The 19,104-nt window shown below is 43.0% G+C and overlaps 1 protein-coding gene and 1 pseudogene across 1 annotated transcript in view; one reads left to right on the forward strand and one right to left on the reverse strand.

Moving 5' to 3' along the window:
* The window catches only part of DPYSL5 (dihydropyrimidinase like 5), an 87,185-nt gene that overhangs the window by 43,291 nt on the left and 24,790 nt on the right, over positions 1-19,104 (forward strand). Inside the window, exon 3 of the mRNA XM_043917385.1 lies at positions 18,664-18,822. Within this exon, the coding sequence (XP_043773320.1) occupies positions 18,664-18,822 (159 nt within the window). The remainder of the gene's footprint in view (positions 1-18,663; positions 18,823-19,104) is intronic.
* Positions 4,527-4,626, reverse strand: LOC122704128 (annotated as a pseudogene).

Raw genomic sequence — 19,104 nt, forward strand, 5'->3', positions numbered from 1 at the left:
AGCTTGCAGTGGTTCCCTGCTATCTAGTCTGGAATCCTGGATCTTCACCCTGGACGGCTTCCCCATCTGACCTTCCTCTCCATTCAGTCCTCACTCCCAACATGTGCCCATTCACCGGGAAAGGGGTTTTCTTAGCCCTCTCCCCTATGGACATCCCATGCTCCCTGCTGCTACCCTTTCCCGCCGATCCACAGATAAACCTTCACCACCTACCAAGCTCATGTCACGTCTTTCCTCCAGCTAATTCAGCTCCAGGAATCCACTTTTTTCTCCCCAGCTGAAATAATGGGTTATCCTGGGGCTTTCTAATTGCTTCCCATGTAATGTTTGTCTCTTAACTGATTTGAAAACTTTGAGGGGCAGAGACCACAATTTATATCTAACTTGTGACTCACCACAGACAAATTTAGCTTTAAACATGGAGTAGATGCTCAAGAAATAGATGAATGTCAGCATAGAGTGGCAGTTGTGAGCACAGACTCAGATAGACACACCGGAGTCTGAGTTTGAATTTCAGCTCCACATTTACTGGCTGTGTGATTTGGACAAGTTAATCTGTGTCTCTGTTTCCTGGAAAGTGGAGATTATGATAATATTTTATGGGTGTTACTACTGGTAAAAAATTTAAAATAGTACTTCATAGTTCCCTGGTGGTCCAGTGTTTAGGACTCAGCGCTTTCACTGCCGTGGCCTGGATTCAGTCCCTGGTCGGGGAACTGAGATCCCACAAGCTGCCTGGCCAAAAATAAAAAATGAACAGAATAAAAAATATATTTAAAAGATAGTACTTGGTGCTTACTAAGCACTATATGACTGTTTGTTAGATAGATTCTGCCGATTGAGGACCAACCCCTGGAAAATCCATTTGTACAGTCTCCTCAGGAGCTGTTAGACATCAACTAGGAACTTAAGAAAAACTGGTTCCCATCTCTATAGTCAGGGTTGACTCTGTGTTGTGGATTTCAAATGCAGCCTATATAGTACTGGTAATGACTTTTAGATCATTTTCTCTCTCGTTTCTTTCTCTTAGAAACAGAGACAGCCACTCATAAACTCAGCAGGTAGCAGACGCTATTTAAAGATGTCCTGCTTCCAATCAGGTATCTCCTGTTAGGAAAATTAGCTGATGACTTTCATTCTAACATCTACATTAACTGGCAGGCCAACATGTAGGCCAGGTGACCCTTCTTAGAACAAATGGGAGAGGAGATCTATCGTTTCTTACACATTTTTACATCTAGTTTGGGAAGAAATCTCCTATGGTGACCAAGCAGCTCCTCAATTCCTAGAATAAGAGTGTTTGCAAAGAATTGATCTATACAGAGAGATTGTTGCTTTTTAAAATCTTTGGCTCAAGAATAGAGATAAATGTATCCTTTGTTATTAAACCCACACATCTTGGAAACCTTTCATACCTCATACAGGTTCTGCTTTTATACTCTCATCCTCTGGGGTTTAAAAAAAGATCAAGAAAAATACATCATGTATGTATACTTTGGTGATGCTATAGTACATGAATGCTGTCTTTTTCTTCTTCCTTTTTTCTTTTCTTAAAGCTTGCATATTTTGTAATATTTTAAGAAATATTTGAATATGGTCTTATAGAATGGTTCAAAAATCTCAGTGGGAAATATCTCTTCTCCCAACCCTCACTGAGGTTGCCTCCAATCTGAAGTTGCCATATGTCTATGTTGAAGGTCAGGTGCATGTCTTAGAATGGTCCATTGGCAGGTGGAAATATGTGTAGACACCACATTTTTCTCCTTGGTTGTTTCTGCCTCATTTTTCTGTAAGCCTATCCCTGCCGCCAATACCTTTTCCTCTCCTTCAGATCCTTTTTTATTTCTTGTTAATTAAAAGTTAGGAGCTATAAGATCCCTAATTAGTGACTATATGAGGATAAATCTGTAGGCCAACTATTATTAAGAACTTTCTCACTTACCAATGTTTATCTCTTACACTATACACACACTCACACACTTAGACACTCTCACATACTCTCTCACAGTATCACACTCACACACTCACTGTCACGTACACACATATGAACTCACTCGTACACACTTTTAGAGTTGGAAGTGCCATTGCAGATTAATGAATTCATCGTCTAATCTATAAATAACTTTCTGCTTTAGATTTCAACTCTCTACAGTGGTCTCAATATTTAAAAATAAAATTAAACTTTATATATGTTGGTGAACTTTGTTCTTGGGAAGAGTATGTATAGAATGAAGAAGATCATGATTGGGTAACCCAGGAAGCCACTTTAAAAAAAAAAAGGCAGGGAGACACAGATTCGATTCCCTATCCAAGAAGAACCCACCTGCCACAGGGCAACTAAGCTTACTGGCTACAACGATTGAGCCTGTGCTCCAGATCCTGGAAGCCATAACTGCTAAGCCCACGTGCCGCAACTACTGAAACCCGTGTGCCCAAGAGCCCCTGCTCTGCAACAAGAGAAGCCACCACAATGAGAAGCCCTCGCACTGCAACTATAGAAAGTCCCTGCTCACTGCAACTAGAGAAAAGCCCACCCAGCAACAAATACCCAGCAACAAATACCCAGCACAGCCATAAATAAATAAATAAAAATTTTAAAAAGAGAACTAATGGAGAATATGCCTTGATTCCTTTCCCACTTAAAAAAAATCCGATAGAAAAATTCTTTTTAAAAATTAAAAAAATTTTTTTTTAATATTTTAAAAGTGTTTAACATTTTTTTCTCCAACAACTTGATTAAGGTATAGTTGACATACAGTAAGTCACATATGTGTTTTTGGCCATGCCTCGAAGCATGATGGATCTTATTTCCCCAACCAGGGATAGAACCCATTCCCCTTGCATTGGAACCTCAGAGTCTTAACCACTGGACCACCAGGGAAGTCCCCACACATTTTTTAAATGTATACTTTGATATGTTTTGACATATGTATATACTGTAAAGCCATCACTATTAATATAATAAACATATCCATCACCCCCCAAAAGTTTCTTCGTGTCTTTTATAATCCTTTCCTGCTCCAAGTAACTACTGATCTGTTTTTTGTCTCTATAGATTAATTTGCGTTTTTAATATTTATGTATAAATGGAATACTACAGTATGTATTTCTTTTTTGGTCTGGTTTCTTTGACTTAGCATTAAGTTTTTGGCTATTACAGATAAAGCTACTGTGAATATCTGTATCCGTATGTTTGTGTCGACACTGGGGCTTCCCTGGTGGCTCAGAGGGTAAAGTGTCTGCCTGCAATGCCGGAAACTCGGGTTCGATTCCTGGGTCAGGAAGATCCCCTGGAGAAGGAAATAGCAACCCATTCCAGTACCCTTGCCAGGAAAATCCCGTGGATGGAGAAGCCTGGTAGGCTACAGTCCATGGGGTCGCAGAGTCGGACACGACTGAGCGACTTCACTTTCACGTTATGCTTACTATTCCTTGTGTAATTACCTAGAAGTGGGATGCCTAGAATATATGGTCAGTGTACATTTAGCTTTTTAAGAATTGCCAAACTGGTTTCCAAACTAGCTGTAACATTTTCTGTTCCTTCCGCATTTTGTCATCACTGAGTTATGGTCAGTCTTTCTCGTTTTAGCCTTTCTAACAGATGTGTCAGTGGTAGTTCACTGTAGTTTTAAATTGCATTTCCCTAGTGTTGCTTGTCTTTACATGTGCTTGTTTACCCTCTGTCTGTCTTTGGTGAAGCATTTGCGTATTTTCCCTGTTTTGAGTCATTGGGTCTTTTTTTTATGAAATGTAAAGAATAGGTAAATATTTTTTTTCTTTCTGAGTTTAGTTGCTCAGTCATGTCCTACTCTTTGTGACCCTATGGACACTAGCCCACCAGGCTCTTGTGTCCATGAGGGATTCTCCAGAAAAGAATACTTGAGTTGCCATTTCCTCCTCCAGGGGATCTTCCCAATTCAGGGATTGAACCGAGGTCTCCCACATTGCAGGTGGATTCTTTACTGTCTGAGCTACCAGGGAAGCCCAAATATTTTTTCTTTCTAGTTTTATTGAAATATAGTTGATATAAGCACTGTATGAGTTTAAGATGTATAGAATAATGATTTGATTTATATATGGCATGAAATGATTACCCCCAATAAGTTTTGTAAATATCCATCATCCCATATGTTAATAAATACAAAATAAAAGAAAAATTTTCTTCCTTGTGATGAGAATTCTCAGGATTTACTCTCTTAACAGCTTTCACTTATAATATTCAGCAGGGTTAGTTATATTTATCATGTTGGACATTACATCCCTGGGCTTCCCAGGTGATGCAGTGGTAAAGAATCCACCTGCCGATGAAGGAGACTCAAGAGATGTGAGTTGGCTCCCTAGGTCAGGAAGATACCCTGGAGGAGGAAATGGCAACCCACTCCAGTGGGTTGCCTGGGAAATCCCATGGACAGAGAAGCATGGAGGGCTACAGTTCATGGGGTCACAAAGAGTTGGACACCACTGAGCGACTGAGCACAAATATTTGCACAACATTACAACCCTAGTACTTATTTACCTTATAACTAAAAAATATTGCATGCTTCACAAGTCCGTGTGTCATCCTTGTGTGGGGACCATGCTAATCTCTGTATTGTTCCAAGTTTACTGTTGCTGAAGTGAGCACTGTGTGGCTTCTTTTTTTGTTTGTTTTTAATTGGAGGATAGTTGTTTTACAGACCGTTTCTGCCATACATTAACATGAATCAGCCGCAGGTGTACATATGACCCCTCCCTCTTGAACCACCACCACTCCACCTCCCACCTCATGTTTGTCTTCTTTTTATTGGGTTGTCAGAGTTGTTTAAACATTCTAGCTACAAGTCGTTTGTTGGGTATATTTTTTGCAAATATCTTCTCTCAGGCTTTCCTCTTGATTTTCTTAACACTGCCATTGGAAGAGCAAATGTTTTCGTTTTGAAGTCAGTTTATAGATTTTTTTCTTTCATGGTTTGATTTTTGTGTTGTAACTGAGAAATTTTTTGCAAAATCCAAGGTCATTAAGATTTCCTTCTATGTTTTCTTTTGGAAGTTTTATAATACTAGCTTTTACATTTAGGTCTGTGATTCATTTTAAGCTAGTTTTTAAATATGATATTCAGTTTTTCACATATGGCTATCCAATTTTTCCAGCATCATTTGTTGAAAAGATCATCCCATGTCAAAAATCAGTTGACCATATAAGTGTGGGTCTATTTTAGCACTCTTTTTTCTATTCTTCTGATCTATTAATCCATCTTTATACCAATATGACATATTATAGTTTTACAAGTCTTGAAAGCCAGTAGTACATTTTCCAACTTGCCCTTTATTATTATTATTGCTTTATTACTTTATTGCCCTTTATAATTATTATTATTACTAATATTTAAACATTTTATTTATTTATTTGGCTGTGTCCAGTCTTCATTACAGTGCACAGGATCCTCAAACTTCCTGTGACATGTGGAATCTTTTAGTTGCAGCAGTCGAACTGTTAGTTGGGGCATGTAGGATCTATTTCCCCGAGCAGCAACCAAACCCTCAGGTCTTCTGCATTGAGAATGCGGAGTCTTAGCCACTGAACCACCAGGGAAGTCCCTGTCCTTTTTCAAAGTTGTTTTGAAGCAACTATCTCCTTGGAAGCAAACTTTTTTGGTGCCAGCTGTAAACTAAAAACTTAAGAGAACTGTAAAACTGAGTGCATTAACCACGCACTTGATAAACATTTTCAGCCCTTAGCATGGTCCCTTTCTAAAAGTAAAGAATTTTCTCTAAATTTTTCTAGTTGTTTGGAGAGAAAAAAATCTGTGGGGTGTGTGTGTGTGTGTGTGTGTGTGTGTGTGCTGAAAGAAACTTAATTGGGTGCTGGGGGTTCAGATGAGGTTCATAAGGATGTTGTCTTCTGTGGTACTTGGCTACATATTGATCTTGATATATTATCTTCATAAGATCCAGATCTTTTTGTACAATAAATTGTGATGATGTCATAGGGAAGAGTTTGCTCTGCTCCTTCTTGCTCCCTCTTTGTCTTACATTTAGAGTCAGCAGAGAAGAGACACAGACTAGACTAGGCTAAAACTTCCACGGGCTGAAGCTCTATCCATTTAGCTGTTGCCACTCTCAACCTTTCTCTCTGTCAGGTTTCCAAGCTGTTTGGTACCCTTGTTATCACCAGACCTAGGCTGTATCTCTTTCCTGGTGTGCTGCCCTGACTCTCACTTTGCCAGTCTTAAGAAGCTGCATTTTATTTTATTTTTTATTATTTTTTGGCTGCACTGTGCAGCCCGTGGGATCTTTGTTCCCCAACCAAGGATTGAACCCACACCCCCTGCGTTGGAAGCATGGAGTCTTAACCACTGGACCACCAGGGAAGTCTCCTACCAGGCTTAAGATAACTAGAGCACATATTTGGGCAAGCAGTCAAGCTCTGAATCTCTAAGTCCCAGACTTAGCAGCCCATCAAAGAGTCTATTTTTCCTGCTGTGTGGAAAATACAATGTTCAGAATGGAGCCTGTGGAGCCTCTGGTGGGTTTGGGGCTCCCAGACCCCCAGCTGGCCCCTGGCAGTGCCTGGCTGTCCGTGGGACCTGCAGCTAAGCTTCCAGGCCGTCCCCTCCAGTAGGGCTAGTCTGAGCTGTCAGTTCAGCAGTTCTGCATTCCTTACACCCTTTTCATGATCTTTAAAGTCTCCCACAGGCAGGCTTTCTTTTCCTTCCTTTCCAGGTAGGGAAGCTGAGTCTCAGGGAGTGAAATACCGTGCCAAGTACAGCCATGGGCCTTGGTACCTCCCCAGCCTTGACCCCAGCCCACACTCCCCAACATCAGTGACCAGGGTGGGCACTGGGCAGCCTCCCTCAGCAGTTTGACACTGTTATCACTGAAATTTGGGACCAAAATGAAGACTCGCCAACATTGGAGTAAATGAGGGAAGAAGAGCAAATGGGGTTACATGTGGTTTATTTCTGGACTGATGATAAACCCCTCCTCTCCGGCATCTGTGGGCAACCTGGGCTTTTAATAAAGATGGTCATGCCCTGCTTGCCTGTAAACTTCCCCTCTTTGGGTTCGGAAGGGGCTTTGCTAAGGAAGAGGATGACAAAAGGCGTCTCTGGGCTCTATTTTAGAATGGTTTTCCGAGGCCCCTTGCCTTCTCAGAAGCTGGCAGCCACTTTCTCTCTGCCACATAACTCCCTCTGAGAATCGTCTCCGGTCTCCATGGTAACTGCATGTCGGGAGACAGCCTGCTCTGTTCTGTGGCTTTGTATTAAACACAATGAATTTAAATCGGGTGCTCGGCAGTGAAGATAATCATTCTGGATTAGAGAGATGCCTGGAGCTCCTCGTTTCATAATTTTAGAAGTTGGCACAATTCTCAGCTTTCGGCCTTGTAATTCAAGCCCAAGCCCCACCTACCCCTGTTTCTAAACTGCAGTTAGATCCAATTTCACTTGGGCTTTCCTCCATCCTTTGACAGAGGAATCTTGGAGCCTGGGAGCCCCGCAGTCATGTGGGGATCGTGTGAAGGAGACGTGGGACTCCAGAGACAGATGGACACTCATTCCATCTGGCTGCGTGATTTCCTCTGAGCCCGTTTTTCTTACCTATATAATGAGAAGAGTAAGCTCTACCCTACAGAATAATATATTTTTAAAAAATTTTTATTGTGATAATATATATATATATGGGGCTTCCCTGGTGGCACTAGTGATGAAGAATCCGCTTGCAGTGCAGGAGATGCAGAAGACTCAGGTTTGATCCCTGGGTCAGGAAGATCCTCTGGAGGAGGAAATGGCAAGCCACTTCAATATTCCTGCCTGGAGAACTCCATGGACAGAGGAGCCTGGCAGGTCACAGTTCATGAAGCCACAAAGAGTTGGTCTCGACTAAGCACACACACAAGATACATATAAGATTTCTCATTTTAACAATTTTAAGTGTATAATTCAGTGACATTAAGTACATCCACAATGTTGTCACCACAATAATCCATCTCCAGAACTTTTCCATCGTTTCCAACTGAAACTCTGTACTCAGTAAATACTAATTTCCATTCTCCCCACTCCTCCCAGTCCCTGGAAAACACCATTTTACTTTCTATCTCTATGAAGTTGATTACTCCAGCTTCATAAAAGTGGGATCGTACAGTTTTTGTCCATTTGTGAATGGCTTATTTCACGGAGCATAATGTCCTCAAGATTGAACCATGTTGTAGCATGAGTCATGATTTCCTTCTTTTTTAAGGCTGGATAACATCCACTTCCACTTTATGTACATACCACATTTTGTTTATCCATTCATCTGTCGATTGACACTTGGTTGCTTCCGCGTTTTGGCTATTATGAAAAATACTGCTACGAACATGGGTATACAGATATCTGAGTCCTTGCTTTCAATTATAGAGTCATTTTGAGGACCAAATAAGATAATAAATATTAAGAACATTGCACAAAGCAGGCTGTCAGTAAATGTTCATTTCACTCCTGAAAGTGAGTTCAGCCTGGGTGCTACCTGCCACAGGGGTCCAATGGCTTCTGTGGGAGGGGAGTCACCTTGTGCTAGCAGGCTGCTTCTCTGTGCCTGGGACCTGTGAATCTGTTGAGCCTGGGGAATTAATATAATTCATTTCAGGATTTAAAGGGCCTGTCTTACCTATGAAAATGTGTGTCGTTTCGTGATGAAAACCATACATGTTTTTACATTTCTCCCACCATTTGGTATTCATGTATTCCTGATTACAAAGTGAGAAAATGTTATGGCTGATGTATATAATTCCCTATCTCTGGTCTATTTTAAGTATAGCCTCTGGGAGACCCTGAATCTGCGGTGGGATTGCCGCAGGCTATGAGGCTTTGCCCTTAGTTACTATTGGTTGGCATCAGATCTATTCTCCATGTTACCCAAGAGTATGAGATTTGGACTAAAAATACCTAGATCCCAGTCTTGTTTCATCTCTCAAAAACTGAGATGGTGGAAACATCTGAACAACCCAGTGTTTGTGAAGATTAGGTGAGGGCAGCCTTCGCTGTGCAGGTGACTCTCCTCGTGCACTTCTTGGGGGCCAGGTTGCTATCTTGGTCTGCATCCCTCCAGGAGAGTTTCTCTGCTGGGGATTCCTCTCTTGCTGCCTGGGGCCCCTCCAGGAATGAGAATCCCAGAGCCGAGGAAGCATCTTTCTCTGCCGGGTCCTCTGAAGTTAGCCTTTCCAGATTCGGCAGGAGCTTCTGCCACCAGCCCTGGAGAGGGCCGGCACCTCTTTGTCTTCAGGAATTTGCAACAGAAGGGAAGGGGGAGCGATGCACAGCCTCCTGACCGGTGCCTGACCCAACTGTTCCCCGCAGCTCAGCGACGGGTCTGCTCTCTATTGATGGGGCTGAAGGGGGAGGGGATGTGGGATTTCACACTGAATCTTGGAACTTTCTCTCAGCAGGCCTGTTCTTGCTTGCAGCTGGTTGTTTTGTGAGCCCAGGGCCTACCTGTGGAGCAGGAGCCAGGCCGGCTTAAATCGGGCTTCCCGAGCGGATATGCCCACTGTCCTTGAGACCTACAGGTTACCCTGCTCTGCTCACCCCTGAGAGCCTGAGTTTCCTGCGAGGGCGTCTTAACTTGTAGGGCAGCTCACCTCTGCTTGAAGCCAGTGAGCCAGAAAGATGCTTGCTTTGGTGACAGGGTTTTCTTGGCTTCCTAACCCCATAACTGCCCTTCCTCCTTCCTCTTGGCTCTCCTCCCCGTGGTCTTGTCTTTGTCTAACTCCTCTCCTCCGTGGTCACCTCTCGGGATCCTATCCCAGATTGCGTTCTCCTCTTCCCCACCTTCTCTCCCCAGGTGATCTGTTACTGATGACTCCCACGTCTGCAGCTACATCTTAGGCACCTCTGCGCACCTGCCCGAAACTCAGCACATCCACCACAACCCAACTCCTCTACTGGGGACCCCTCCTCCTGGGAATGGCACCCTCATCGTCCCAACCCAGAGCCCACTTGCTCAAAACCACAGGACTCCTCAGACCCAGGTCCGCCAGGCTCCAGAGTTCAGGTCACTTCCACCAGAGCCTCCTGCCTCCACACACTATCAGCCAATAGAAACGTATCTTGAACAAATGCAAAAATTCAAATGTCACTCTCAGCCCCAACCTGACTCTGCTCTGGGACCCTCCCTGGTTTTGGCCGTGCTGGACCTCACCTGGACCCCTTTGTCGGCCGTCCCTGGCCCCTGGGTGCCCACTCCCTTGGCAATCCCAGCCTGCTTTCTCTGTCCCTGCTCCTGACTTCACAGAACTGGCCCCCGAACATGGCATGTTCAGTTCAGCCCTCTCTTGTTGATTCTGTAGTGCATTTCCCATATGCTTTTCTTTTCCTCCATCTTGGCTCAGACCAACACTTCTAATTTTCCCAGAACTTTCCCTCCATTTTACTAAGAAGTCTGGGACCAAGGGCCTGGGCACCCTCAGCTCCCCTCCATGTCACCTTGGATCACCTCCTCGTCTATCGACCTCCCTCTAGAACAGATGGGGAGAGACGTCCTTCCCAGTCTAATAGAAGCGCAACCCTGTTTCCTCATCTGAATAATGGGGATAATACATGGATTTCACAGGACTGTTGTGAAAAACAAGCATAGAGCATGTGCTCAGTGGATATTGGTTATAATTAGCGATTTTCACTTCTGCTCCAGTGTCTCAGTCAGCTCTACCTTAAGATGTCTAAAAACTCTCTTCTTGGAGAAGGAAATGGCAACCCACTCCACTCCAGTACTCTTGCCTGGAGAATCCCGTGGACAGAGGAGCCTGGTAGGCTACAGTTCGTGGGGTGGCAAAGAGTCGGATACAACTGAGCGACTTCACTTTCTTTCTTTCTTTCCCATTTGAAGTCCTGGCAGTCCAACACATACTTTGCTTACAGCATTTCTTAATCCGATCACTAAATTTTCAGCAAAATACTTGATCTGTATTTTGATTTCATAAAATTTACAATAGAAAAAGTAGATCCATATACCCAAATTGTTCCAAACACACTTGAAAGTTTTCCCATAGCTGAATGAGGATGGCTTTTAAATTTCAATTAATTTAAAGGAAATAAAATGAAAAATTTTGTTCCCTAGGTAAAAAAAATAAAAAAATAAAAACTCTCTTCTGTCCTAAATTTGGAGGCTCCTCTCCTGATACTGTTTTTTCAGCCATACAGTCATAAAACCTCCCCTGTTATTTACATCACACCCTCTTCTGTCATTAAACCTAGCTGCCGCTTCTTCCTAGAAATGGGTTTCACATATGACCTTCATCCCAATCCCCAAGTTGAGGTTCATCATCTAAGCCCTGCAGTTGAGTTTGCACTGCATAGTCGGAGTCATGTTATGGAGTCTGATTTCGTGTTCTGTCTCTTCCCAGAAGCCTGCCGTGACTACAGACATGTCCAAGGATGGGGGTGACCAGAGTCCTTTCTGTAAATGTGCTCCTAAACCCCCACAGTCCCGAAGCCCCTCATCACCACCACCTCCACAACACACTTTGCTGACCGATGGAGTCCAAGGTCACCAAGGTCCACCCACTTTGGTCATAATCAGTCCTGCCTCAACCAAACCAGCCAGGTGTTTTTTCTGTCTTCCAGCAGTGTCCCCGGCTCTGCCCACATCATTTTCTGCCCCAGAGGGTCACCTCCTGCCCGCTTCCAGCCTTCAGCCTGCCCATCCTACTGTGTGCTTCCCCTCCCCTTGTCTTTTGTTGAACTTGATGATGCTGTCACCATTGAGGAAAGTTATCTTGTGCTGTTTTGTACTCTCATTATTTTGAAGTCATTTCTATTAGAAATGAACCTTTTTGTCTTATTTGGTTTGTTAACTGTACTTGTTATTTCTCACATAAGCATCTTAAGGTAGTCATATTTCTCACTTCTGGAGCATCTGATACACTTAACATGGTGTACACATTTGTGTTACCCAGAAATTATGCTTAGTGATCATTAACTATAATAGTTATAATAGTAGTGTAAATCACTTGTATTTACTGGGCTCCTACTATGTGCAGGTACCGTCCTTGGTGCTTTACACACATTATCTCATTTAATTCTCATAGTAACCCCACATGCGGTGTATTATTACTCCATTTTACCAATGAGGAAAATGAAGCTCAAAGAGATTAAATAACTTGCCCAAGATTTTATAACCATAAGTGATGGAGCTAAGATATCTGTCTGGTTCTTGTCACTCTACCATTTTGCCTCTTAATACAGCATTAATGTGCTTTTAAATGGCAGGCAGATTAAGTGTGGGAAAATGTTCTTTTCCCAAAGTATATTGCAGGTTGAATGTTGCCTGTTTCCTCTGCTGAAAATTCAGAGAATGAAGGGTGAGTTTTAGATATGGTAATGCCAAGATAATGCATTTAGATAGATATGCATTTAGATATGGTAATGCTGGGTAATGGGTATGGTCGGGAAGTGGGACCGTGCCCTGGACGAGGCAATAGAGGCTGCAACCCAGAAGGTAGGAGTAAAAAGTGAAAGGAAGTTTAGAAGTGCAATTCATTATAAATGTGCAATTTAGAGAAAACCATTCAGCTGCAGAGTGAACTCAACAGGTCAATTAAAAGGCCTGAGAGCTGTGTGCAGCCGAGGAACAGTGGGTGGCCCCAAGGAGCAATCATGCATTCCTTGGTATCTGGGAGAAAAGGTGTTTCAGGGGAGGGTTTGTGTTGTCTTGTTTGTTTTTCAGAGAAAAGGAGCATTTAATAAAAAGTGTTGGGGAGACTCTAAAAGAAAACAGAAGGGGACGTCCTTAGTGGTCCAGTGGTTAAGGCTCTGCGCTTCCACTGTAAAGCACATGGGTTCGATCTCTGGTTGGGAATAGGGTACAACCAAAAAAGGTAAAAATAAATTAAAAAAAAAAAGAGGGTGGAGCAGTGGTCAGCATTCCAGTGGCCTGGCAGGGAATTATGGCAGAAAGAGTCATGGTCCTGAGCCCTCAACGTGAGCTGGATGAATTGACAGTAAAGCCAACATAAACTTGTTAAAAGCATGATCTCCCTAGATCAGGTCAGTGTAGCTGATAAAAATGTGGGACTCCTCATTTAAAAATTATTAAGAATTTCAACATGACAGCAGGGATTAAACCAGGACAGAGCCTGCACAAGCTATATATCCATGGAGTTGGCTTTGGCTGGTGGGTGTATGTTTCAGGATGAAAAATGTGTTTACTGAGTGCCAGGCATGGTCCTAAGTACCATCATACATCATCTCATTTGACAAAATGCTCAGGTCCTTCTTTTGAGCGTCTCTTGAATCCCAAGGAGCACTGCTGCTTAAGAGCTGGCTTTCCAGAGGGCCCGTAAGCAGCCAACAGATATCTGAAGATGAAGGAAGTAATTCAGCACAAGGGAGAAACCACTGAGCTGGTTATTTCTTTTCTCTGTACTTAAAGCAAATATGAGTAAAAGACGGAAGATAATTTCAATGTGAAAAGAAAAGGAAACGGTTCAGCAATTCCAAGAGAAGCAGATCCATTCGAACAAGTGATGACTTTCTCAGTCATGTTAAGAAATGTTAAAATGTTTGCATTGGTCTTAGTTTACGGAGCACATACAAACACTTGTTATTTGAGGGACTTCCCTGGTGGTCCAGTGGTTGAGAATCCCCCTAGCAATGCAGGGGATACAGGTTTGATCCCTGGTCAGGAAGCTAAGATCCCACATGTCTTGGAGCAAGTAAGACCATGCAGCCAAAAAAAAAAAAAAATTGTTATTTGATTCTCAGTGCAGGATTGTTCCCTCTGTGAAATTTGAGTTGCCCTTAATCTGTCCATCTAGATAGTAGCAGATCTAGCTCTTCTGATTCCAATAACCTCCCCCAAATACCCCCCTTTTCTGAGCATTAGTATGAAAATATGATCCAGGAAGTCCTTCCCTCATCCCTAATGAAAAACCCCACAGATAAGCTCAGGCCCAAGTGCCTTCTCAACACCAGGGTACCAAGTATGTGTCTTGACCTATTGGTTCTTGGCCTTGGAGTTAGAGAATGAGACTTTTTCCTTTGGGGTGTAGAGTGGAGGGGTAGAGAAAAAAAAAAGAAAAACATTGTTACTGGGAACTCAGCAATATGTGATCATACCTGCAGCAATGTAGGAGATGGGAACTCAGCAATAAGTGATTACACCTGCATCAATGTAGGAGCTGCTAGAGAGTGACCCTCCAGATTTGTCCTGACAAAATCAGGAAAAGTCAAGGCACTATTCTATCCAACTCTGTGATATCAGCAAATAAATTACATATGAAATTTCTTTTCAACTTGCTGAGCAGGTCCATGGTCAATACAAAGACCCCCGAATGCCCACAGTGGTCTGCCCACAGTGGTCTGTAACTTCTAAAGCATAAAGATGACATTTATAACCACAGGTTTAGGTTGAGTTCAGTATGAGTTCCTGCCAAGTGTATGCCTGGAAACTGTGTCATAAAATGGATCACTATTACGTTGACTGGTTTTCCTTAGGGGCAAGTGGAAGTGACATGACTGGGCATCAAATCAATCCAGATTTACCCAGCAGTATGTCATCAATATCAAAAATAAAATAATGGCAACCCTCTGAAGTAGTAAAATTCTGTTTCATATCCTGCCAAATGGATGTAATGATGCTGTGTCTGCTGGTTAAACAAATGGTCCTAAAGTCCATATTAACTCAGTAGTGAGAGATGTCATGTCTACATTCACAATAGAAATGAATGCCACATGCACAGTGGGGAATGCTTGGCTGGAAAGTAGTTTATGTCAAAAAAAAAAAAAAAATAAGGGCTTGGGTTGATAAGTGGGCCATTCTGGTTAGCCACCAGGTTCCAGGAGGCCCTGCTGAGTTAGCTGTTCCATGGTCAAGTCTGGCATGATTGGAGATGCTCATGTGTTGGGAAGCAGCAGTTCCACTTCCTGGCAGCGTATACCCTGAATGCGGGGACTACCCTGGTGTGGGTGAGGATGCGCCAGGACCGTGCATAGCAATGTCCCTGAACTCAGTAATGAATACATGCCCAGAGGAGTTTTCATACAGTGAATTAATTAAAGTAAATGAAATATCTGTACTTAAATGAATCTTAAAGATGTCAAATTAAAAAAGCAAGTTGCAAAAGAACACGGAAGTTATAAAACCATTTGTGTACCTTTTTTTAATTTGCAAAGCAAATACAGTGAAAGCGTAAAACATGGATGGGAGAAGTTTATATCAACCTCAGGGTTGAGGGATGGAAATTTTAAGATGAAGAGCTCCTATTATATTGAAAATATTTTCTTTCATTTTTTTAATTAAAAAATATGTAAGGTAAATACAGTAAAAAGTTAGCATCTGTTAAATCTGAGTAATGGGTTCATGAGTATGTGTTGTATTATGTTCTGTACTTTTACTATATGGTTGAAATGTTTCATAACTTTAAAAGAAAGTATTTTAAGCACATAAACATGGCTGACTAAATTTTAAATAGCTTTAGTTTCCCTCAAATTTATTTTTATGTATATTATGAAAGTAATATAGTCTAAGAGAGAAATTTCAGAAAATTAGAAAAAAAATAAATTACTCAGAATCGCATCACCCAAAAATAGTCATTGTTAATGTGTTGGTATATTTCCTTCCATTTTGTTTCTTTGTGTGGGTGTGTGTGTATTTAAACACACTTCTAAAGCATCTTGGGTACACATATTGAATGCTGCCTTTTTCACTCATTATAGCATCACCCCTGTTCCCTGTTGAGACTTAGCCTCACTGAACATCATTTCTACCGATTTCTAAAGATCTTTCACAGCTTCCTTTTCTTGCATAAACACAGTTCTGAACATTCAGCAGTCACACAGTCACATTTCCTTTTGATTATCGTAAACATCATCCTTCTGAAAGCCTCCGGAACAGGATTGGGTCACGCTCTGCTCTTGATTTCTATAAGGGCTGTTTTGTGTGGGATGACAGTAAAAAGGTTTGTCACATCTGTGATACCACATTCCCGTGAAGACTGAGCTTGTCGGCATTCATCCTGTGGGTGGAAGCTGTGCATATTTTAGAAGTCAGCTCTGTGTGTATCTTGCCTGGGAGGAAACGAGTGCTCATGCATCCAGCATCTGCTCTGGGCTCCAAACCTGCACTTGGAGGAATGTTTACTCCTGTTAAACTTGCTTTGAGGCCTGGGGTAACAGCAGTAATGACTATTCCAGCTATTTATATGCCCTTTGCAGCTGATAGATGCTCTCACATCCATTGCCACCTGACCTTCTCTGAGCAGAGGTAAGGCGCAGAGCAGAGCAGACACACAGGATTACAACCAGTAAATGTGATAGTCAGGACCACTGTTGGATGCTTCTGACTCCTTCCAGAACACTTTTCAGTTACTATCCTTGGACCCAGGCAAGAGGAGTTTCTGCCGTGAGCTCTGGACTCCAGGTGACCTCCAGGCCCAGAGCCCACTGTCCCAAAATCCTGGACCCTCTGGGGCCCTGGAATCCACTGACAAAGGGTCTCAGCACTGCCAGGGCCTATGTTAGCCTATATCTGTCTGCTTGGGAGCCAGACCCCTGCTGTGTCCAAGTCCCAGGGCAGCATCTTGCAGGGGTGAGCAGAGCTTAGATCTGCAGCTGCAGGACGGATCCAGGGTTGGGGGTGTGGGCTGGAGGCAGACACAGAGGCTGGAGGCCAACATCTCCTGCAGTGTATCTCAGAACTGCAAGGACTCTGAGAATTGCGAACTCAAGCCTGGCCTTCTCAGTCATTATGAAGTTGTATCGGTTAGAGTAGGTGCCTAGAATATATTCTATGTAACAGTTTGTTAGCTTGATCTGAGCCAATCTAAAGATTCAGCAGGTAGATCTGTTCTACTCTCAGAAACCCACAGATATTAAGAACTGTCTTGGCTCTCTTATTCCACTGTGCTGTTTCCAGGTTCCCTTCTTTTTGATGCAAGGCCACAGATGGACGAGGGAGTGCAAAGGAAAACAATCTAGAACCCCAGAAGAAGTAAAACAATTTAGTGTGTAAAATCCCAATATACCAGACACCCCCGTGTCCACACATAAAAGCAAGAAATGCATTTCAGGACAAAATAGACTACAACCACCTGCTACAAGGGTGAATCAGCCTGGCACCATCCAGCCAAATCCGAAATAGAAGCCAGCTAGTAAAGCTACAATCTGGTGCTCTTCCCCTTCCTCTTATCTCTCTGCCTCCCACATCAGGGTTCCTATGTGTGAACCAAAGAACTAGCACCCTCTGTTGGTTACTTCAAGCTATGAAAGAAGTCAGGCCCCTGCGTCTCCCAGGACAACAGGGGGACAAGTCTCACCCACCCAGCCAGGGTCAGCATGGAAAATCAGTGTTGCAAGAGCTTTCATTTTAATTGTTTGTTGGCCACTGAACTAATATTTTCAGTTCCTTATTCCCCAGCAATATTTCTGATTTGTGATGAAGGATTTAACTGCAGAGAGAAGCATGAAATCGTCAAGACAGTCTCATTGGGCTGATTCCCTCCCACACAGAAAACAGGGACAAACAACTAAATTCTGAATACTTACATACACATATTAGGACAAAACGTTACAAAGTGATGCTCCTCTTGACTTTCACAGCCATCCAATGAGGAAGCTATTCCTATGGTACAGGTAAAGACTCTGCATCAAAATATTTTTAAAATTATAGGGATAATGTTAGCCACTCAGTCATGTCCAACTCTTTGCAACCCCATGGACTGTAACCCTCCAGACTCCTCTGTCCGTGGGATTCTCAAGGCAAGAATACTGGAATGGATTACCATTCCCTTCTCCAGGGGATCTTCCTGACCCAGGGATCACACCTGGGTAATTTTTCACTGATAAATCATACAGGGACCTAAAATGCTATCTCAAACAAATAAATGGAGATAAAGTTAATGTTCTTGGAAAAACTGAAAACAAAGATAACGATTTGAAATGTCTATAAAAACTTTGACCAGAATTGCTTAATGAAATGTCAGAGAATAAAACAAAACAATATATTCAAATTAATATTTTTTTCATTATAGTTTACATATATATCTGTAACTAAAATAATATTATTATAATTTCATTATGGTTTACATGTATATCTGTAACTAGGTAATACTACAAATAATATTATACAATTACCTCATCTATATATTCAGGGCTTCCTTTGTGGCTCAGCTGGTAAAGAATCCACCCACAATGCAGGAGACCTGGGTTCGATCCCTGGGTTGGGAAGATCCCCTGGAGAAGGGAAAGACTACCCACTCCAGTATTCTGGCCTGGAGAATTCCATGGACAGTATAGTCCATGGGGCCGCAAAGAGTCGGACACAACTGAGCAACTTTCACTTGACTTCACTCATGTATTCAAGTTGGTCAGAAATCATCTGGGGGGAATTGTCTCATTGGCAAATAGAGGCTGAGGAAACACACTAAGTGGTTTTTCCAAAGCACCGAGCCACAACCTAAGATGAGGAAGAAGAAGGTTTGTGTGTTGGATCCACAGTAATGATGTAGGTTATACATTGGCTCCTGTGTGCAACCCAGGAACTCCAGCTCCTCGCAGTTTCCCGAACACTGCTGCACTTGGGCCTCCCTGCCTCCTGTGTGGGAGAGTCAGTGGTTGTCCTGAATGTCCACCTGAGGACCCAGTGTCTTCCCATGCAGCGACTCAGATGGGGGTAGAGATGTAACCAGATGGCTTTTCCCGTCTCCCTCAGGCAGCACTCGTTGGAGGCACCACCATGATCATTGGCCATGTCCTGCCTGACAAGGAGACCTCCCTTGTGGAAGCCTACGAGAAGTGCCGGGGTCTGGCCGACCCCAAGGTTTGCTGTGACTATGCCCTGCACGTGGGGATCACCTGGTGGGCTCCCAAGGTAACAGTGCTGGGTGGAACCCTGAAAGGAGAACCAATGCTCTTGTTGGTGGAGGGGCCATTTGATGGGAGACAGCTGTGGGTGACACTCTCCTACAGTGAGGAATGCCCCTCCCACCAGCATCCTAACTCCCCCAAATGCTAAAACAAAAAACACTTAAGATTCTCTGTGGCAGGGGCTGTCTTGCTTAATTTAAAAAGCCAGTTTTCCAGCACATACACAGGGAGCACCAGCTCCTTGCTCTGACCACCAGGCTGTCAGCGGGTCCTGACGCTTTACATT

Source organism: Cervus elaphus, chromosome 11, assembly GCF_910594005.1.
Source record: "Cervus elaphus chromosome 11, mCerEla1.1, whole genome shotgun sequence".
NCBI classification, from domain to species: domain Eukaryota; kingdom Metazoa; phylum Chordata; class Mammalia; order Artiodactyla; family Cervidae; genus Cervus; species Cervus elaphus.